The 19846-nt window shown below is 34.9% G+C and overlaps 1 protein-coding gene across 1 annotated transcript in view; it reads right to left on the bottom strand.

The window, feature by feature from the left end:
* The window catches only part of LOC127844756 (cholesterol transporter ABCA5-like), a 56708-nt gene that overhangs the window by 20092 nt on the left and 16770 nt on the right, over nucleotides 1-19846 (bottom strand). Inside the window, exons 11-23 of the mRNA XM_052375214.1 lie at nucleotides 18355-18474; nucleotides 16941-17079; nucleotides 14520-14610; nucleotides 13531-13670; nucleotides 12366-12467; nucleotides 11164-11505; nucleotides 10502-10671; nucleotides 8441-8561; nucleotides 7795-7949; nucleotides 5461-5592; nucleotides 4490-4642; nucleotides 2628-2765; nucleotides 25-120 (exon numbers count right to left, since the gene is read on the bottom strand). Of these exons, the coding sequence (XP_052231174.1) occupies nucleotides 25-120; nucleotides 2628-2765; nucleotides 4490-4642; nucleotides 5461-5592; nucleotides 7795-7949; nucleotides 8441-8561; nucleotides 10502-10671; nucleotides 11164-11505; nucleotides 12366-12467; nucleotides 13531-13670; nucleotides 14520-14610; nucleotides 16941-17079; nucleotides 18355-18474 (1899 nt within the window). The remainder of the gene's footprint in view (nucleotides 1-24; nucleotides 121-2627; nucleotides 2766-4489; nucleotides 4643-5460; nucleotides 5593-7794; nucleotides 7950-8440; nucleotides 8562-10501; nucleotides 10672-11163; nucleotides 11506-12365; nucleotides 12468-13530; nucleotides 13671-14519; nucleotides 14611-16940; nucleotides 17080-18354; nucleotides 18475-19846) is intronic.

Here is a 19846-nt window from a genome sequence, read left to right as displayed (position 1 = left end):
GTTATAGAACTTAAGGGTACACACCATTATGAAGCAGATGGGTATATTACTGGACATTGCGAAATAATCTCCAAATGTGACATCGCCTACAGCACCATCTTGAATAGCAGTCCGGTATATCTACATCAACATAGAAAACAGCTTATTAGAGCAAAAGAAAATTGTGAATGTGCTGATTGTTAAATGTAATTATCAAAAAAATAATTTTAGAAATATAGAAGATTTTAGACAATTTAGTTTACCTTTAAAATTAATCAAACAATGAGTACTAAAATGACTCTAAAAGATTCCTAATTAGTTTACATGTAAAATACCAATTACAGACAGTCTGAATTTATTTTGTAACATTTACAGGCACATTTGTAAACTGATATTATATAACTGAAGTGTAAATGACAAATAGTGATATTTTCACTTGCAATAACATTTGCAAGTTCCTATCTAAAATGTGTGCAATGAGAAAGGTTCACGTAATTGCTGTGTAAGGTGACAACCCTTTGCATGCTGGGAAATTTGTCGTCTGCTAAAATGTCATCTGCTGAATTTATAAAATTAGCATTTTCTTCATTTTTTTTCGAAGAATACTATCAGAATAGCAAACAGTTTGGATCCTGATGAGACGCCATGTTCTGTGGCATCTCATCTGGATCCAAACTGTTTGCAAAGGCCTCAAAATTCGGTTCCAGCAAGGTTTGGTACAAGGATCATAGTCTTGGACATGCATGGCTTGTATCTCATATTTACTGTTGTGGACCTAAGTGGATATGGTGTCCCTCTAATGCTCACTAGGTCCTGGCTTAGTTCCCCAGACTAAGAGCTTTCAAAATATCTGCACTAAAGTCACACATTACTGGTTCTACCCAGGTAAAAGATAGTGTTTCAATAAGCCTCCAGCTGTTGATGCAATCAGGCTTAAACAAGATCATCAATCAAAATGAACGTTCAAAGATGATACAGGTTTATAATTTATTAGTTAATTGAAATCATGGGATGAACAGGCGTTTAGCCAATTATTCCGTGAAAGATCCACAGACTGGACGAATGACATTGTACTGATATTGGAGCAGAAAGTTTTGACACTTATAATTCATACAAGTTTTCAAATAATTTTATTTCAAACATTACTTTCAAAGATCTCAAGGGGTAACAAATTATTATTTGTATACCAATAACTCCTTTGAAAATTACTGATGCTGAATGACCTAACAATATGCACACCAACACTCTGTAAGAATACCACTTTAAATTTTCCATCACATTCTGATAATTATATATAGTAACTGAGATCTATAACAAAAAATTTAAAACTACATTAAACAATATTTTAATATTGAATTGAAGGTCAATAAATGTGTAAACAATTAATATTACTAGAGTTTCAACAAAATCCTGTCATTAGTGTTTGAGATCTTATGTGGAAACAAATTGTTATTAAGGAGCTATAATCACCAAAAATCATCAGAGCAGAATGCCCTGACAATATGCACATAATCACCCTCTAGAGGGACTGCATATAAAGTTTCATCAAATTGAGATCATAAATTCATGTGATCTGACACATACATGTATATGTAAAATTAATTAGAAAATGTCATATAAATCATCAAAGGACAATAACTTCCTAAACAAGTCTGTTTTTCACTAACTAAGATGCCCCCAGTGGAAGCCTTTTAAGTATTGATTAATGTCCCATTTGAAAAAGTCCAAAAGTAGGTCAATGTCAACTTCAAAATGAAAACAAGGCATTAGAGTGGCCTCAGTGATGAATATACTATAAAAGCTGTTTAGTATGTAGAATTGATGATAATCAAAATTCAGTCAATGTCAAGGTCAAATTGAGGTCAAGTTAGGAGGGTCTGTTGATAGACAATTCCATGCAAGTATCAAAGATTTGTAGGAAGAATTATTGATGTTATAAGAAACATTTTATGTTGGGTTAACCATGCACTGACAAACAAACGGACAAACAGAAGGGCAGGCCAATAGCTATATGCCTCTCAGGATACGTAGATGCTGGTGCCACACAATTATTCGAGCAGAACAATATGAAAACATATGAATTTCCATTGTAATTGGGTCATTAGTTCCAGAGATCTCATGCAGAAAAGAAAATATAATAAAACAAGAGATGTGTTTGTCAGAAACACAATGCCCCCTACTGCGACGCTTTGAAGCCATATAATTGAGCTTTGACCTTGAAGGATGACCTTGACCTTTCACCACTCAAAATGTGCAGCTCCATGAGAAACACATGCATGCAAAATATCAAGTTCCTATCTTCAATATTGCATAAGTTATGAGGAATGTTAAAGTTTTTGTACGGAGGGACAGACTGACAAGCATAAAAAATCAATAGCCACCCTAAAGGGATGCTGCATATGAAATTTAATGCAATTCAACTTTTCTATCATTAGTGTCTGATATCCTGCGCAGCAATGAAAAGACTGACACATGCACATTGAGTGAGTCTGAAAAGACTATAGTATTGCAGAATATTTTTTAAGACCCATGCAAAATCAATTCCAATAAAAATAAGAATTTGAACAGACTGAAATAGCAGCTCGTATATGATCGTATAAAGGAATCATTATAATGAATAGTTTTAAAAAATCATAATCGCTACATACCTTGTCGATGTAGTACAATCCTCCAAAGATGAGATAGGGTGGGTCCAGTACACAGAAAACGTAGTGCAGTATAGTTGAGATCTGGGGGTCCACCACCATGTCAATAACAGACACCGGAATGTACGGAAAATAGCCAGCCTGTACAAATATTTACATTTTAGTTTTATGTCTTCTAAACGTATGGAATAATATTTAAATTTAAAACCATATGTAAAATAATATAGCTTTTCATATATGGCAACCCTTATATAAAATGAATTACACCAATGTATTCATACTTTTCATATATATTCAATTGGGCATAATAAGAGGGGCATAATTAATACTACATGTACCGTATACGTGCGCTTATAAGACGCCCTCGCTTATAAGATGCACCCAGACTGCGGACTTTTTATGGGTGGATTTCAGACTGACCCGCGTGTAATACGCGGTCAAATTTTGCCATATTCATCGGCCGGAAAATGGCCGAAAAATGGCAGAATGTTAAAGAAAATCATCAATTAGTAAAACATTGAGAATTTTTCAAACTCGCGCTGCATACAATTAGTAATTCATGCAAGTCTGAAAAATAAAACAAGCAAACAACAAAGTAAATAATATTTGTTTATTTTATGATATATTAGTGGGTTTTAATTTATTTTCAAGTATTATTCATGCAATAAAAATAATTATCAAATTGACAAAATTTCTAACAATTGCGTATTAATCATTTGCCCTAACAATTGCAAACAATTGCAAACATATTATGTTCGTAATATCAATGCACAAGCAAAATTGATCGTGTCAGTCATCTTAATTGTATTGTTTGACAGGTATTGAAATCTAATAGGCAGATATTTTGAAAGCGTTTAGTTTTATTACCTAGATTATGCAAATTTTACACCCATTGTCTATCAACAATAGGTAACGCCTACTTTCATAAAATTAGCCAATCGCGTGATAGAGTGATAGACTCCGAAGCGCAGATCGAAATCACGTGTCAAGAAGAAAGCCATATGCGGATAATTGCATGCGGTCGCTCTTTGCTCCCGTCGTTGTTGGCCCCTTATAAATAATGTGTCATCGGCATTAGTGGGTCGTCTGAATAAACGTGTTTATTTAACAATTGACAGTTGCAAACTGGTAACTTATTTCAGAGGATACCCTAATTGCCAATTATGTCTTAATTGAAAATTAACGACGTGGAACAAAGACGATCAGGTGATACAAACTTGTCAAATAGCATTTGTAATCGGCAGCGTGTTTATTAAACAATTGACAGTTTCAAACTGAGAATTGATTTTGCTGTTGTTTTAAGCATGTTGGCATCGTGTTGCCACTTACACACGTATACTATAATGGCCAATTTATATGGCATTTAACGACGTCGCGCGCAGACAATCAGGTGATAAAAACTTTTCAAGAATAATCACGGACAATATAACATCTTAAGCCTCAAAAATAACAAAATTCAAATTAAAAATAATAGACAACAAAATCAGTAACAATACATTTTATTACAAATAAATCGGTAACTGAACATAGCGTTCCGACACACAGTACGGGCCAATACAGACTTTAGAGAAAATGCAAATGGCTGCCGCGATGATTCAAAACAACTGACAAGTGTCCAACTTGGCTAGCATAAGCCCAGTAAACTCGATATTTTGAAATTTTGTGTTTATTTTCACCAGTATCTCGCTTATAAGACGCGACCCCAACTGTAACTTATTAATTTAAGTCTCAAAAATGCGTCTTATAAGCGCACGTATACGGTAGTAGGTTTTTACCAAGCAATTTAAGAGCGCTAAAAAAACAGAAATCAGAGCAAGGGTCGTATTTAAGAAGACATGAAGGAAAAGTCTTTTAAGTTTCGTTACCATGGTGATCAACATAGGCATCAAGGAGGAGGCTGTCTCCCAGTTGGTGAATATGAATGACAAGACGTATGTGAACAAAATATTGGCCGGGACAAACAGCAGACACACAAGGATGAAGCTAACCATGGCACCCGCTGTCTTCAGTGTCTCCGCCTGCAGATAGAGATAACTATAAACCATTTAAAATACTTCCGGATCAGTGCACTAAATAAAAATATATATATAGAGAGATACATTTAGAGAATGCCTTGTACCTGCTTATCATATACAGAATTTTCCAATATTAGTTTTAAAAAAAATCCCTGCTTAATTTTAACTTGAACTGATTTTAGAATATAATACATCCATACTTTTAAATACATCTTCCATGTGGGGCTAAAAAGAGTAGCATTCCAGAAATTCTGTTTTCCAAAAATTCTGTTTACGTCAATAATTGGTAGGCGCTTCTTTAAATGTACATAAAAAAATCCACATTATTGAGCGATTAATTTTCATAAAAAATTGTCATGTTCAATTTGTTTGTTATTTGAAGTACAAAACCTTTGTTTGTTAAAATAAAATATTTATTATAGGCATTTTTACAGTATAGAAAATATTGCCCCTTCACTACTATGATATAGATACATGAATATTATATTTGTGCTATTTAGTATATGCAGACAAATCACTAACAGATTGGTACTTGTAGGCTCATACACATCAAAATTAAGTAAAATTATGTATTTTTTTACCTGACATTTTAGAGAAGAACAATTGTTTCTGAGTCAAGATGTTAAGCAGACACGTCAACTCCACTATATTAACAATATTGCTTTAAATTTTGGAAATTTTTGGTCAAGTACTGGTGACAGCCAAGGCACAGATCCATGTTTGCCTTAATAAGTCAAAAGATTTTGATGCAATAACGATTAACCGTTGTTAAATGAGTTTTAGGTACACAACAATTTATGTTAATTTTAAGTATATCTTACCTGCAGAGCCAGTGCAAATATGATGGTAAGAATGGCTGGAATGAAGAACTTGATTGCATGCACTGCCAGCAGTCCACCCCAGTAGAGATAGAAAGGCAGTCCAGACACCCTCACCTGGCTACGCACCTTGTGCTAGAGGAAGGTCAACAGATCACATCAGCCGAATCATAAAAATAGGTCTCATGCCATATGCAGCCTCTGTAGCTCCAGAACTAACTGCACAAATGCTACACTGTCCACTAATACAACACCAAACCTTGTTGAACTTTAAAGCAGAGAGGGTATCTCCAGACCAGTCTACACAAATGCCTTGGCACAATACCCATTTTTACACGGCGCAACTCATAATGACCTTTTATTATATGAGTCGTGTTCTGAAAAAACTCAGCATACTGCATGTGCGTAAAGTGTCCTCCCAGATTAGCCTGTGCAGTCTGCACAGGCTAATCAGGGATGACACTTTCCACATAAACTGGATTTTTGTTTAGAAGAGACTTCCTTTAAACAAACAAGGGACAAAATTGTCACAAAACCAGGTTTTCATTGTGAAAAAAAATCTGATTAAGGGAGACAACTCAAACTAAACTTTTGAAATGAACAAACAAAATTAACCCCCTTTGTAACTTCGTTTCAAAATAAATCTATTTTAAGTTGTGGTGACCTTGACATTGGAGATATTGACGTGATTCTTTCATGCGACACACCGTCCCATGATGGTGAACAAATGTGCCAAATAATTGTAAAATCTCACAATGAATAACATAGTTATGGCCCAGACAAGCTCATTTATTGCCAATTTTGACCTTTGAACTCAAAGTGTGACCTTGGAGATATCGACGTAATTATTCGCGCGACACACCGTCCAATGATGGTGAACAAATGTGCCAAATGATTTTAAAATATGACAATGAACGACATAGTTATGGCCCGGACAAGCTTGTTCCACCAGCCCGCCAGCCCGCCAGCCAGCCAGCCCGCCCGCATTCGCCAATCTAATAACCAGTTTTTTCCTTCGGAAAACCTGGTTAAAAATACCATGAAAGCCGAAAGTGTCGTCCCTGATAAGCCTGTGCAGACTTTACAGGCTAATCTGGGATGACACTTTACGCACATGCATTAAGCCCTGTTTCCTCAGAACACGACTCATATACATGATTATAGATCTTTTATTTAGTATATGACGCAATTGGTTAAACATAATTAATATTTTCAAATATTTTGCTATTTAATTCTTAAAGCAGGAGCTGGGCAAGTAGAAATTACCTTGTCAAGAATGTCAAGCAGACATTTGAAGTTTCAAAGGTATTAAATAAACAAAACAATATTATGCATGTTATATTGAGATTAATAATAAACATTAAACAAATTGTTTCCTTGAAACACATCTTTGAGATCTAAAGTTCAATGGATTGACATCGATGATATGATATTGAATCAGTCACTGGGAAAAACTGGCTAAATGCATGTGTGTTAAGTATTGACACATACTTGCCTGTGCACAGCCTAATTGGGGACAATACTTTCCGCATAGACTGGATTTTCATTTAGAAGATATTTCCTTTAACCCTTTCCTAATAAGAAGCAAAGTGAAAAAAGTAACTCACAGTCTGTTCAGGTTTTATGCAATTTGCTGCTCATCACTATCTTAGGGTTGGAAATGAAGCCATTAGAACTTGAATCTAGTAAGATGGGTTTTCAATTAAGGGACTACACATGCTTCAAAATACGTATCTAATGGGTTAAGGGTTACAGAGAATTTTCTATAAAACTGTACAGGCTGGCCGGGTTTTTCCAGAGACCAGCTAAATTGAATTCCACTTTCCCCGAAGGCTTGTGAAGCATGTCAAACAATAAACTTGAGCCAAACCAGCCCCGAAAACACCACAATAGTCAAAAACATTCACTTTTGTCATGGCAGCAGTGATGAAAAAACAACCAAAAGTATATACACAGTTGTAGATGCACAATTACATGCACCAAACATTTGCTCTACACTGACATTAATTGTTGAGGAATGTGACATCATTTAACGTTTTGAATATTGTCAATTGTTTCAAAATCACAATAAAGGCTTATCAAGCCTCATTCCAAGGTTAAAATACACAATTTGTTTGGTTTGGTTAATTTCCGGTATAGCGTTTTTATACAATCAAATTCTCTTGACATTAACTTAACCAGAGGTTACTTCAAATATATTGGATTTTTAAGTAAATCAAGGTATAAAATAAATTATAGAAATGGTGGCCGATCATTTTTTGGAAGCTAGATACACTTATCTTCAATCCACAGAGCTTGAATAAATAGATTTTAACTTATTTGAGAAAACATCCTTACCTGTCTGAGCTTCACAATGTCAATGGCCAGTCCACCAGGAATGAAGACAAACGCCATACCAATTAGAAGAATGGAGGCAAACTGACCTCCGTCATACAGTTTCTTTTTATCAAAGTCTGGCCATGGGTAACTGCTCACCTCTATACTTTGGTTGTCTGATATTTAATACAGCAACAATGTACTAATTTAAAATACATGAGCCGTTCTCTGTGAAAAGGGGGTTCAAGGCATGTGCGTAAAGTGTAGTCCCAGATTAGCCTGTGCAGATGCACATGCATTAAACACCCTTTTCAAAGACTGCTCCACATATATTAGTGGCATGGTGAAATAATGGGTCTTGAGGCATATCCGAGCGGTGCAGTTCCACTTATTTCTCTGCATCTGTAAACTCTAATGAAGAGTCTAATTGTCTGCTGATTAGACCACAAATTTTGCCTTAATTTTAAGGCAGACAGAGTAGCCCTTGACCAGACTGCGCAAATGTCCTTAGATCCATTTTTTGCACTATATGTTTTTTACACTAAATATATAACAATACATAAATCTGATATTTCAGTGAAAGAAAAAAAAATCTGCAACAAATAATGTGATACAATCATGACAAAATTGTTCTTCACCTTATATGCTATTTCTGAACAGTTCTAACCTGTTTTTCCCATAATGCCCCTGGCGGTGGACAGAAGGACGTTGGAGTACAGGTTCATCATGACAGGGATAGAGCTCACAGCGGAGTCATTGTAGAAGATCTTAAAGGCACTTGTCACTGCCTGTAAAAATAGAATCTACTTGTCACAAAATATGCATATTTATTTTATGCTTTCCAGTGGTTTATAGAGAAATATCAGTGAATTAAAAATGATAATTTCACTGTTTCAAACAGTGAAAATTATCGATAATTTTCACTGTTTACTGTGAAATGACGTCATTTTTTTGACGAAATGATATCATTATCCCAGCAAAATTCTTTAATTAAACTCTTTAACAATGTATATTAACTGTGAAAAAAGCATAAAATAAAAAGAAAATTTGTGGGATTTGGTGGAATAACGTTTTTAATTCACTCGTGATCATAGAAAATATATATTTTCTATGATCACTTGTAGATTAAAATCAATAATCCACCAAATCCAAGAAATATCCTCTATTTAATTTCCCTGTCACATTTATCTGTGATGGATGTAATAATTTGTTGTTTAAATATTCAAAGAAAAAATACTGGACACAACAAGGAACATTTCAATGGCACCAAAATCAGGATTTTAATGTTTTACTTAACAATCTACTAAAATTAAATTAGTTGTACAATCTCAATTTAAGTCTGAAGCTTCATACACAAACATAATATCTGACCTTAACCTCCATCCAAACTCCAATTATTGAGCAGAGACACTTTTTCATTTTTTTATTTACATTGACCTTTACCAGCCTGGATCCAAAATGCAATCTTTGACTAGGTCTGCATGCTAAACTACCAACAGTACATAATTTCAGCATGATTCCCCCATTTATTCAGTGGAAGACATCATCCTCATTATAGTCAAAGTGACCTTGACCAGACTGCCTACAGACAGAATGCATGACAGCTAACTTCACACACACACACACACACACATTCCTCAAAATACCTCCATCCAAACTCAAGTTAATGCAGAGATCCCATTTTTCTATTTTGTTGCAACAGTGACCTTCACCTTCATTTGACTGGCAACAAGTGCTTTCCCACGCTAGGTATAATTGTGAGCTCATAACCTACACACACAATATCAATGCAAAACCTCCATCCAAACTATGTTTCAGAAAAATAAAAAATAACACTTTTTCCATATCTAATAATAGTGACCATGACCTTATCCCAACTAGTCCGAAATAAAGTTCCAAGCAAGATCTGCAGACAAGCTACCTATACACAAAAGTTTATTGGCATACCTCCTTCTAAACTAAAATTATTGAGAGAAAAATCTTTTTTCTATTTTAAGTAACAGTGACCTTGACCTGAGTTTCCCCAAATGCAATCACAAGCAACGTTTTCCTTTAACCTACTTACACACATAATTCGAATGCAAAATGAGCAGATCTTGTCCAAAAATAAGCCAACAGTTTTTGTAATGAGCATATAAAAATGTAGGCCTAAAGTTTTATTGACATATAGTTTCATTGAACATGAAGAACCTTTGATACATACATGTATTAACCTAATTGCTGGGTTTCCACACATGCTTATCAGGGCCCACACTTTCAGCTTGAATGGAATTAATTGTTTTAAGGAAGTCTCTTCTAAAGGAAAATCGAATTAAGGCCAAAAGCAGACTGCATAAGCTAATCTGGGACAAAACTTTGCGTACATACATTCAGCCCTGTTTTAACAGAGTGCATCTCATATGTTTATTCAGCAAGGCTTAAAAACTGGATTTATAATTTTTCGCGAGTTTGTAATGGTTTTGTACAGCACAAATAAACTATTCCTCCTTTAAATATTTGAGGGGATTCACAATAATTCCAGCATTGGATAATGTTATATTTAGAATATTATGTGAGTTTTGGATAAAGATCAAGTTTATCATGCGAGGCTTAACACCATGATAGCGCGAAGTTCTGACAGTATAGAGCTTAAGTTTATACGATTGTTGTTATACTATCAATCTTCATCTGGTAAAAGGATAAATTCAGTTTCAGGTAGGGACTTTAAATAAACAGCAAAACAACTTACAGCAGGATTACCACTTATATTTAATTGGTTGATTTGGGCTCCAATATAATGTGGGGATACACCGCTCTCTAGCAGCTTGAACATGTTTGTGAAGTAATCGGTCGTCAAGTTGGAATCTGTCTCAAACATGGCCGACATTACACTCGACACCGTGGATGTCAAAGTGGAGTCTGAAGAAAAGAAGCCCTTTTTTCAAATAAACATCTGTTATAAAAGGTTACAACATGTAAAAGATATTTGCCTGAACAATTGAAACAATACCTTTTTTGTCCAGTCAGTACATTTTACCTAAAAGCTATAGATAATTACTATAAAGATTAAACCACATTGATATCTGCTTTTAAAATTTCTGTAGCGCTTTAACAGTTGCTTCAATCAATTTTTGATAAAATATCTGACCTATTCATAAATTCCATTCTAAGCAGATATGTATTGTATTGTTTATAGTGTATTAAATAGTGAATACATGTGAGCAAAAAACAGACAAGGGTCAGATGCACTTATAAGAAGGGAAAATAATTCATTAATCGTACTTGTCATCATATTAAACCTTTTTACACTTACTAACAGTATCTCGTAAGAGCAATTTAGGAACCGTTTTGTAGGGAAAGATTTGGTTGGCAGCACCGGCCATCTTCACATAGTAAGCTGGACTCATGGGTAATGACGAAAGCTGCTGGGTCCCTGGCCAAAGCTTGTCTTCAAGTTCTTGGACAACACAATACCCACAATCACAAAAGCCACTGGCAAAACAATGTGGAAAATGTTTGCCAATGGGCTACGTAAATGGGTCTTTGCAACCACCGTGAACATTCCTCGGAATCTCTGCCAGGCCAGGGTTTTACCCATGACACAATCCACTGTGTCAGAGGGGTTTGATCTGGATGTCATGTCAACGTGAGTGGCAGAACCATATTTTTGGATTTGGACTACGGGTGGTAGCAGGGTGGAAGTGTCAATGTCGCCCGCTGTTTCCTCCAGTTCCAAGTCGTTCACATCCTCCTCTGTACATAGATAGCAGTTTTTGTATTGCTTTAGTTTTTATGTTTGAACTATACAGATTCTCAGCAAAAGTAATTAACCCTTAATAACATTCATTGGATGATATATGTCTACTGAATATTACTTTTCCACATATTTTGTCGTGATTCATTGATCAATCAGTCACTTTTGGGTCTGATTAATCAATTAATATTTTTATGACTGACACCAATCATTAAAAAATAGCTTACAAGCAACCTTCACTATTGATGCAGGTCAGCTTTGGGAAGAAATGCATGATATATAAATATATAAAGATAATTGTAAGTAGGTTTTTAGTTATTACTAGGCATAAAAGCCAACAGCTTATTAAAAGGTGACGCAAATTTCTGAAAATAATTAAAATTAAAAACATGTAATAGTTTCCCACAATTGAAGAACGTTTTCTTATATAAGTGTCACCTCAAGAGGCTGCGCATGTGGAACGTTAATGCTGCAAAATGAACTCAACCTTACTTTAGTTTCTAACGACATGATTACCTACATGTATCCTGACACTTACCCACATAGTTTAATGATTGCCCCAACTTGAGGGGGCACTTTGCCCACCACCTCAGCCAAATAATCGAGTGTTATATTTTGTGACATGTGTTTTGCCTTGTGAACAAGATTCACAATGTCCACTGCCTGAAAATGTGGCTTTGCCTCAGACACGGACACAGTGTTTAATTACAATTTCAAACACAGATATCAATGTTTTAACAAATCTTTTTTTATTACATGTATTATTTCATATCAGTAAGAATTCGCAGAGACCTTTTATACCTTGTTTATTGTTTTACAAGTCCAGTTACCACTAAATTAAAGACTAAACCTTACTTACCCAGTTTTAAGAACACTTCCTCTAAGGTTGTCATGGATACACCAAAGTTCTTCACCCCTAGTTCTTTGGCAGTGGCTGGATGTTCTAACTTTGAAAACAGTTCTGAAAGCAAAATTTAAAAAACAATAAGACATTTTTAAATATAACAGATCATCATTTACACATAACATAAACATAATTATTAATGATAAGAAACATGGATATGCAAGAAAACCAGGGTTTTAAGTTCTTATTAATTAATTAACTACCATTAAAATAATTAAATAATTTGTTTAATTTTGCCATTTCAAGCTAGGTTTGCATAAAAGCTAATAACACATTAATTGTAAGAAAATACATTGATCATAATTCAAGTTACTGAGATTAAGCAGTTTTTTCCAATTTTGGTTACAATAAAAATTCAAAGCTAGGCCTCCATGCAGGACTTGGTTATAGACAAGAAATCACCTCTTTGCAACTTTTAATGACCATCAGTCTGACACCAAAAGAAACTTATGTTCGCCAGCCATACCCCAATCTAATAAGCAATTTTTATTTTAAAAAAAGGTTTATTGAAAACAAGATGTGTTTGTGAAACACTATGTCCCCATATATTTGACCTTTGACCTTAAAGGATGACCTTTACATTGCATCACTCAAAATGTGCAGCTTCATGAGATACACATGCTTGCCAAATATCAAGTTGCTATCTTCGATATTGCAAAAGTGTACATTAAATAAGCGATTTTGACCCATATATTTGACCTTGAAGGATGACCTTGACCTTTCACCACTCAAAATGTGCAGCTCCATGGGATACACATGCTTGCCAAATATGAAGTTGCTATCTTCAATATTGCAAAAGTTATGGCAAATGTTAAAGTTTGACCCAAACAAACAAACAAACACACAAACAAACAAAGCAACAAACTGACAGACAGGGCAAAAACAATATGTCCCCCACTATAGTGGTGGGGGACATAAAAATGTTCATACATTTTATTTCTTCACTTGATCATACATGTATCAGTCAGTCAATCATTTGATATTACTGATTTGATATTTAGAAAATGAATGCCCATTTAAACAGCTGTCCGCTCAATGATCTCCATTTTCAAGCATATTTTTATCAAAAGGTATATTTTTTCACAACCAATATCCGATGTTCAGTACTTAATGTCCTCACCAGCAAACTTGTTGACCCCTGCCTGGGGTAGTGTAATGTCCAGCTCCCTGCCGTGGACCCTGTTGACCTCTGACCCCTCCACAACCTCTTGCACCATGTAGCTCACCTTGTCTGTGTCACAGTCTGGCTCTACCACCATGCTGAAATCACGACAAAATTTATTTTTCTATATATTACCCACTATTTGACAGTATTGCAGACATGCTCAAATTATGTTTGAATAATTTCCCATTATTTAGCAGTATTGCAGACATAACGAAATTATGACAAACAATTGTTTGCTTGCTTTGAATAATTTCCCTCTATTTAAAAGTATTGTTAACATTCTGAAATTATGAAAAACAAGTGTTAGTTTCTTTGGATTAATTTACCGCTATAAAAAATGTATAGATATAAGGCAATTAAAGTGGCCTTTAGAGATTTTTTGGATGTTGACGACATTGAGCTCTGGTCAGCTAAACAATACCTTGTTCAAATGTTTAAGAAATATTTTGGTTTAAGCAGCCTTTGGTTTTACAAGCCAAGGGTTATTTATAATATGTTCAATAAACAGCTGCATTAATAACATTTTGGCTGCTGTGGGCTGATGCAATAACAACTGTGATCAGACTAGATAACGATTAATATTTAAGTCAGAGCTGAGATATATATTAAAAAAAAATTCTTTTCACATTTTTTTTCTCATTTATTTCTCACATTTCTTTACAATGTATTATACATTGATAATTACCAGAAAATGGAATACATAAGTGTTTGAAAATATGTACGTTTTTGTACTTTAACATGTCAAATATTAAGCGTACACGTGAATACACTTTAAACAATGTTAACAGTGTCAATGTCATATTGTTAAAGCCACAGTACATTTATAGTACAAGCTAATTAAGACAGGTATTTATTACATTATTTGGATACATACAGAGTTATATTGTCTAAAAGTCCTCAGGTACAGTAACTACACCATCCTTGTGATGGTTGTAATGTCTTACTTTAAATGATAGCCAATTCCAAACTTGTTCTTCAGGTAGAATGATGACCCACAGCACCGAAGTGATCCCTTGTTAATAATGGCTTTACGATCTGCATGAGAAAATGTATAATGTCTACTAGTACATGTATTTTGTATCTCAAAGAATATATAGTCTATTGTCTTAACCATTTACATCTTAGATACGTATTTTTATGCATGTTTAGTCCCTTAGAAAGTTAAATATAACTTAAGACCTTTCTTACTAGATTCAAGTTTTAAAGGCTTCATTTCCAACCCTTAGATAGATCTACTGATGAGCAGCAAACAACATAAAACCTGAACAGACTTTGAGTTACTCGCAGGCTGTTCTGGTTTAATGCTGTTTGCACATAGCCATTTTAACTTTGCATCTGAGAGGGAATGGGTTAATACAAAGCATATTTTATACATACAGATAAAGAATACATAAACTCGCATATAAAATGACTACACTTTCTGCTGCATTATTAAAGATTACAAACTTGAAACAATACATGTCTCAGATTTGTCTAAAATGCATTTGACACCTTTTAAAACAGAAATGCATGCATTTTATTCGAATATGTCCCTGAAATAAACACAAAACTAACTTTTTTCTAAATTGATTTAAGCAGAGCTCTTGTAAAATGGGGTTTAATGCATGTGAGAAAAGTGCTGTCCCAGATTAGATTGTCTGCAAACGCTAATTAGGGACAAGACTTTCTGCTTTGACTGGATTTTTGCTAACAAGAGAATTCCTTAAAAAACACATCATAAAAACAGAAAATGCCATCCCTCATGAGCATGCAGACACCATTTTTCAGAGGGCGGCACTATAAAACATGAGCACCGCATAACGGGTGCCACGCTCGGCTGCGAAAGCTTGTCAGATTTTTTATTTATTTTAGAGGTCACAGTGACCTTGACCTTTGACCTAGTGACCCAACAAGAGATGTGTTTGTCAGAAACACAATGCCCCCTATTGCGCCGCATTGAAAAAAATTTCTATTTATCATTTGCCAGGTATGGGGGGGGGGGGGGTTGGGGAGGGTCTCATAGTCAATTACGACCATGTCAGACATCACTGACAACCAAGGCCTGTGGTTTAAAAGAGATCATAACCAGAGTTGGTTGTTTTCTTTTTCATAATCATAACCAGAGTGTTTTTTTTTCTTTTTCATAACCAGAGTTGATTTTTTCTTTTTCATAAAATTTTCATAACCAGAGTTTTTTTTTCTTTTTCATAAAATTTTCATAACCAGAGTTGATCATGTATCTATGGACATAAGTCCACAGGTATGTAATAAACATCAAAGAAAATTATAATTATATCATTTAAAAAAAACATTGAAAAAAATCATTTGGGTTATACATAATTAAAAAAAATCTGTACAGTAACTGTGAAAAAGAACTTCAATTCTTGGTAGGAAATATATTATATGAGATTAATAATTATATAAATTACTTCCCTTGAAAAATAATTGTCTGTAACAAATCTCTATTTTTAGTAGCAAATAAATAAAAGCCACTTTACTGTGACTGTAGATTCACCACTCAAAATGTGCAGCTCCATGAGATACACATGCATGCCAAATATATAAAGTGGCTATGTTCAATATTGAATAATTTTCTCCCTTTTTAAAGCTTATTACTTCCCTTTAATCTTTTTTTACCAAAGACCGTAAAGAATGACCTTGACCTTTTACCACAATGTGCTTGTCAGAAACATAATGCCGCCTACTGCATCGCTTTGATTTATTTAACAAAAATATATACGTGGGCAGGTCAGATAACTATGTCCATTTAAAGCTTATTACTTCCCTTGACTTTGTTTTTTCAACCCTAGACCTTGAAGAAAGATGTTCACCTTGAAATTTTACCACTCAAAATGTGCAGCTCCATGAGATACACATGCATGCCAAATATCAATGTGCTATCTTCAATATTTAAAAAATTATGGCCAATGTTAAGGTTTTAGCACGACGCCTACGGCGTACGGCGGACAACGAGCTGGCTATGACAATAGCTCGGGTTTTCTCCGAAAACAGCCTCGCTAAAAAATCATGGCCATGAGAATTTATTCAGTCATCAGGGGCGTGTCAAAGCAAAAGCTAAAGGCATGACCATAATTTTATTTCTGAATTGCCAGTATAAAGCTGTTCTGAGCAGAGCAATGACACAAATGTGTTTATTTGCATATATTTATTTGAAATCATGTTGTTTTGTTTTTGATTTCCTTGCAAATTCTGCTATTTTCTTAAGTGACTGTTGAGTCAAAATTAAGTGAAATTTTGAGAAAATGATGGAATAAATATAATATCAGATGAGTGTCAAATACAGATAAGTCTATTTTCAAAGGATGAAAACATAACCCAATCAACCACATAAACCCATCTGCACTGACCAAGTATTCTCCATTTACCTGACAGTATATCAGCCTCATCCATAAAATGTGTAGTGAGGAGAATGATGCGGCCCTTCTTCTTGTTCTTCAGCACCTCCCACAGAGAACGACGCGAGAATGGATCCATACCTGCAGTGGGCTCATCCAGAAAGATAATCTGCAATCAGAGACTTGAGAATTGACTGTCCAATCAGAGACTTGGGAATTGACTGTCCAATCAGAGACTTGGGAATTGACTGTCAAATCAGAGACAGTGGAATTGACTGTCCAATTAGAGACTTGAGAATTGACTGTCCAATCAGAGACTTGGGAATTGACTGTCCAATCAGAGACTTGGGATTTGACTGTCCAATTAGAGACATGGGAATTGATTGTCCAATCAGAGACTTGGGAATTGACTGTCCAATCAGACAGTTGGGAATCGACTGTCCACTCACTGACTTGGGTTGTGACTGTCAAATCAGAAACAGGGCGATTGACAGTCCAATCAGAGATAGAGGATTTGACCAATCAGAGAAAGGGGAATTGACTTTCAAATCAGAGACAGGGGAATCAACTGCCCAGAGACAAGGGCAATAACTATCCAATCAGAGACGGGAGAATTGACTGTCCCATCAGAGACGGGCATTGTCTGTCCAATTAGAGACAGGGGATTGTCCAATCGAAGACATGGGCATTTGCTGTCAAATCATAGACAGAAGCATTGACTGTCCAATCAGAGACCGGGAAATCTGCTATCCAATCAGAGAAAGGAGCATTGACTTTCTATTCAGAGACAGAGGAATTGACTGTCCAGTCAGAGAAAGGGACATTGACTGTCCAATCAGAGACAGAGGAATTGACTGTCCAATCAGAGAAAGGGACATTGACTGTCCAATCAGAGACAGAGGAATTGACTGTCCAATCAGAAAGGGACATTGACTGTCTAATCAGAGACAGGGGCATTTGCTGTCCAATCAGAGACAGTGGAATTGACTTTCAAATCAGACATGGGGGAATTGACAGTCCAATCAGAGACACAGATATTGACTGTGCAATCAGAGACCATTATGATATGTAAAACAAATAACGCTATAGCAGCAAATATGAATTCTTGTACTGGTATTTGATTTTTGAATATAAAATATGAGCCTCGCGTGGAAAAAGGGGGCTTAATGCTTGTGCATAATTAGCTGTCCAAGATTTGTCTTTACAGTCTGCATAGGCTAATCTGGGACAACACTTTCCGCATGTATGTACACTTGTTTGCTTAAAGGAAGTCTCATCTTATCAAAAATCCAGTTTAAACGGAAAGTGTCATCTCTGATTATCTGTGATGACAATTTGCGGATATGCCTTAAGCCCCATTTTCCCAGATCAAGGCTCATATACATGGGTGGCCTTGAACTGATAGGTACATAATTAACATTCAAATGATCAGTTCCCAGTATACCTTTGGGTCACCAATGATTGCTATGGCCACAGAGAGTTTCCTTTTTTGCCCTCCACTGAGTTTAGTCGAAAGGACATCCCTCTGTTCCTTTAGATCGACCACTGCCAGTGCCTCATCAATCTGATTGGTAAAAAATATCATAAGTCATGCTCTGTGAAAAGGGGGTTTAATGCATGTGTGTGAAGTTTTGTCCATCTTAGCCTCTGCAGTCTGCACAAGCTAATTAGTGACAACACTTATTGCTTTTATGATAATTTTTAATGAAAGTATCTTCTTAGCAAAAATCCAGTTTAAGGGAAGTGTTGTCCCTGATTAGCCTGTGCAGACTATACACATGCATTTAATCCCATTTTCTCAGGGCACGACTCATTTTCTGTTTCAGATGTTTAATACTTGCTGTTGAAATCCATTTAAAGTATGAGTCAACATAATTTGTGGTACTACACAATACTACAAGGCACTAAATGTTTCTTGTTTTGATGTAAAATAGGTACTTTTTAATACAACATGTATATATTTTATAAATATCACTTACCATACAGGGGGATGCAACGTATTGCCAACCTCAGATGCCATTACCATTTTGAAGGTTGATAGTATGTTATGTAACCCTATATTGCTTGTGATATTAATTGCATTATTCAAAACATATTAACGTATATTCATTTATGCAGGCCCTGCCATGTTTCAAAGGTTTTTTGAAGTCTTAATCTGAATCTATGCCTTAATATATCAATCATGACATATACTGTGTTCATTGCTTGCAGAGTGGTTTCACTATTGTTTTTTTTTGCCAAGCTGAATAATATATGGTATTTAGTGTGAGAAAACATTTAAGAACCCTTCACTTAACACAATCTAGCTCTAAAATGGCTAAAACAACCTTTTGCACCTTTCAATTTCTGCATGAAAGTTGCATATGTAAAGCTATATGAAGTTTCTACACTACTTTCATTTAAATCCGTAATACAAAATGTATAAAAAATACAAACATTTAGAGCCACACATACAAAATTAATTTATTTTTGTACAAAGTGTTTATTAGATAGTAAGAACAAATAATGCCACAAACATGTTGCTTATTCTGATAACAATACAAAGGGTGGTGACATATTACATTTGAACTATCGCATCAAAGTTGTGAAATTGGGTCGCCTTCTGATAGTTTATTTTTAAAATGTATGAACAAATTGTTAGCAGCAGCAATTAGAACTGTTTTCAAAAGAAATAAATATATATATAAAATAATTTCTACATTATCAAACATACATTCTGAACATTCACGGGAGTTTTAAACACAACCGTGTTTCTGTTAAGCATAGTTTACACTCAATAAGGGTATACACCCCTAGCTTTCTAAATGAAAAATGAATTAAAAATGTTTCTATCTGGATTATTATTTGAAAACAAGAAAATCCACTTTAAAATCCTAAATTTAAATTTGAATTCTTTCAATTTTGTTTTTCCATTGTTCTATTTGCGCACCATTCAA

This window comes from Dreissena polymorpha, chromosome 9 (assembly GCF_020536995.1).
Source record: "Dreissena polymorpha isolate Duluth1 chromosome 9, UMN_Dpol_1.0, whole genome shotgun sequence".
Taxonomy (NCBI): domain Eukaryota; kingdom Metazoa; phylum Mollusca; class Bivalvia; order Myida; family Dreissenidae; genus Dreissena; species Dreissena polymorpha.
The sequence above is the reverse complement of the archived record's forward strand: the minus strand, read 5'-3'. Positions and strand labels throughout refer to the sequence as shown.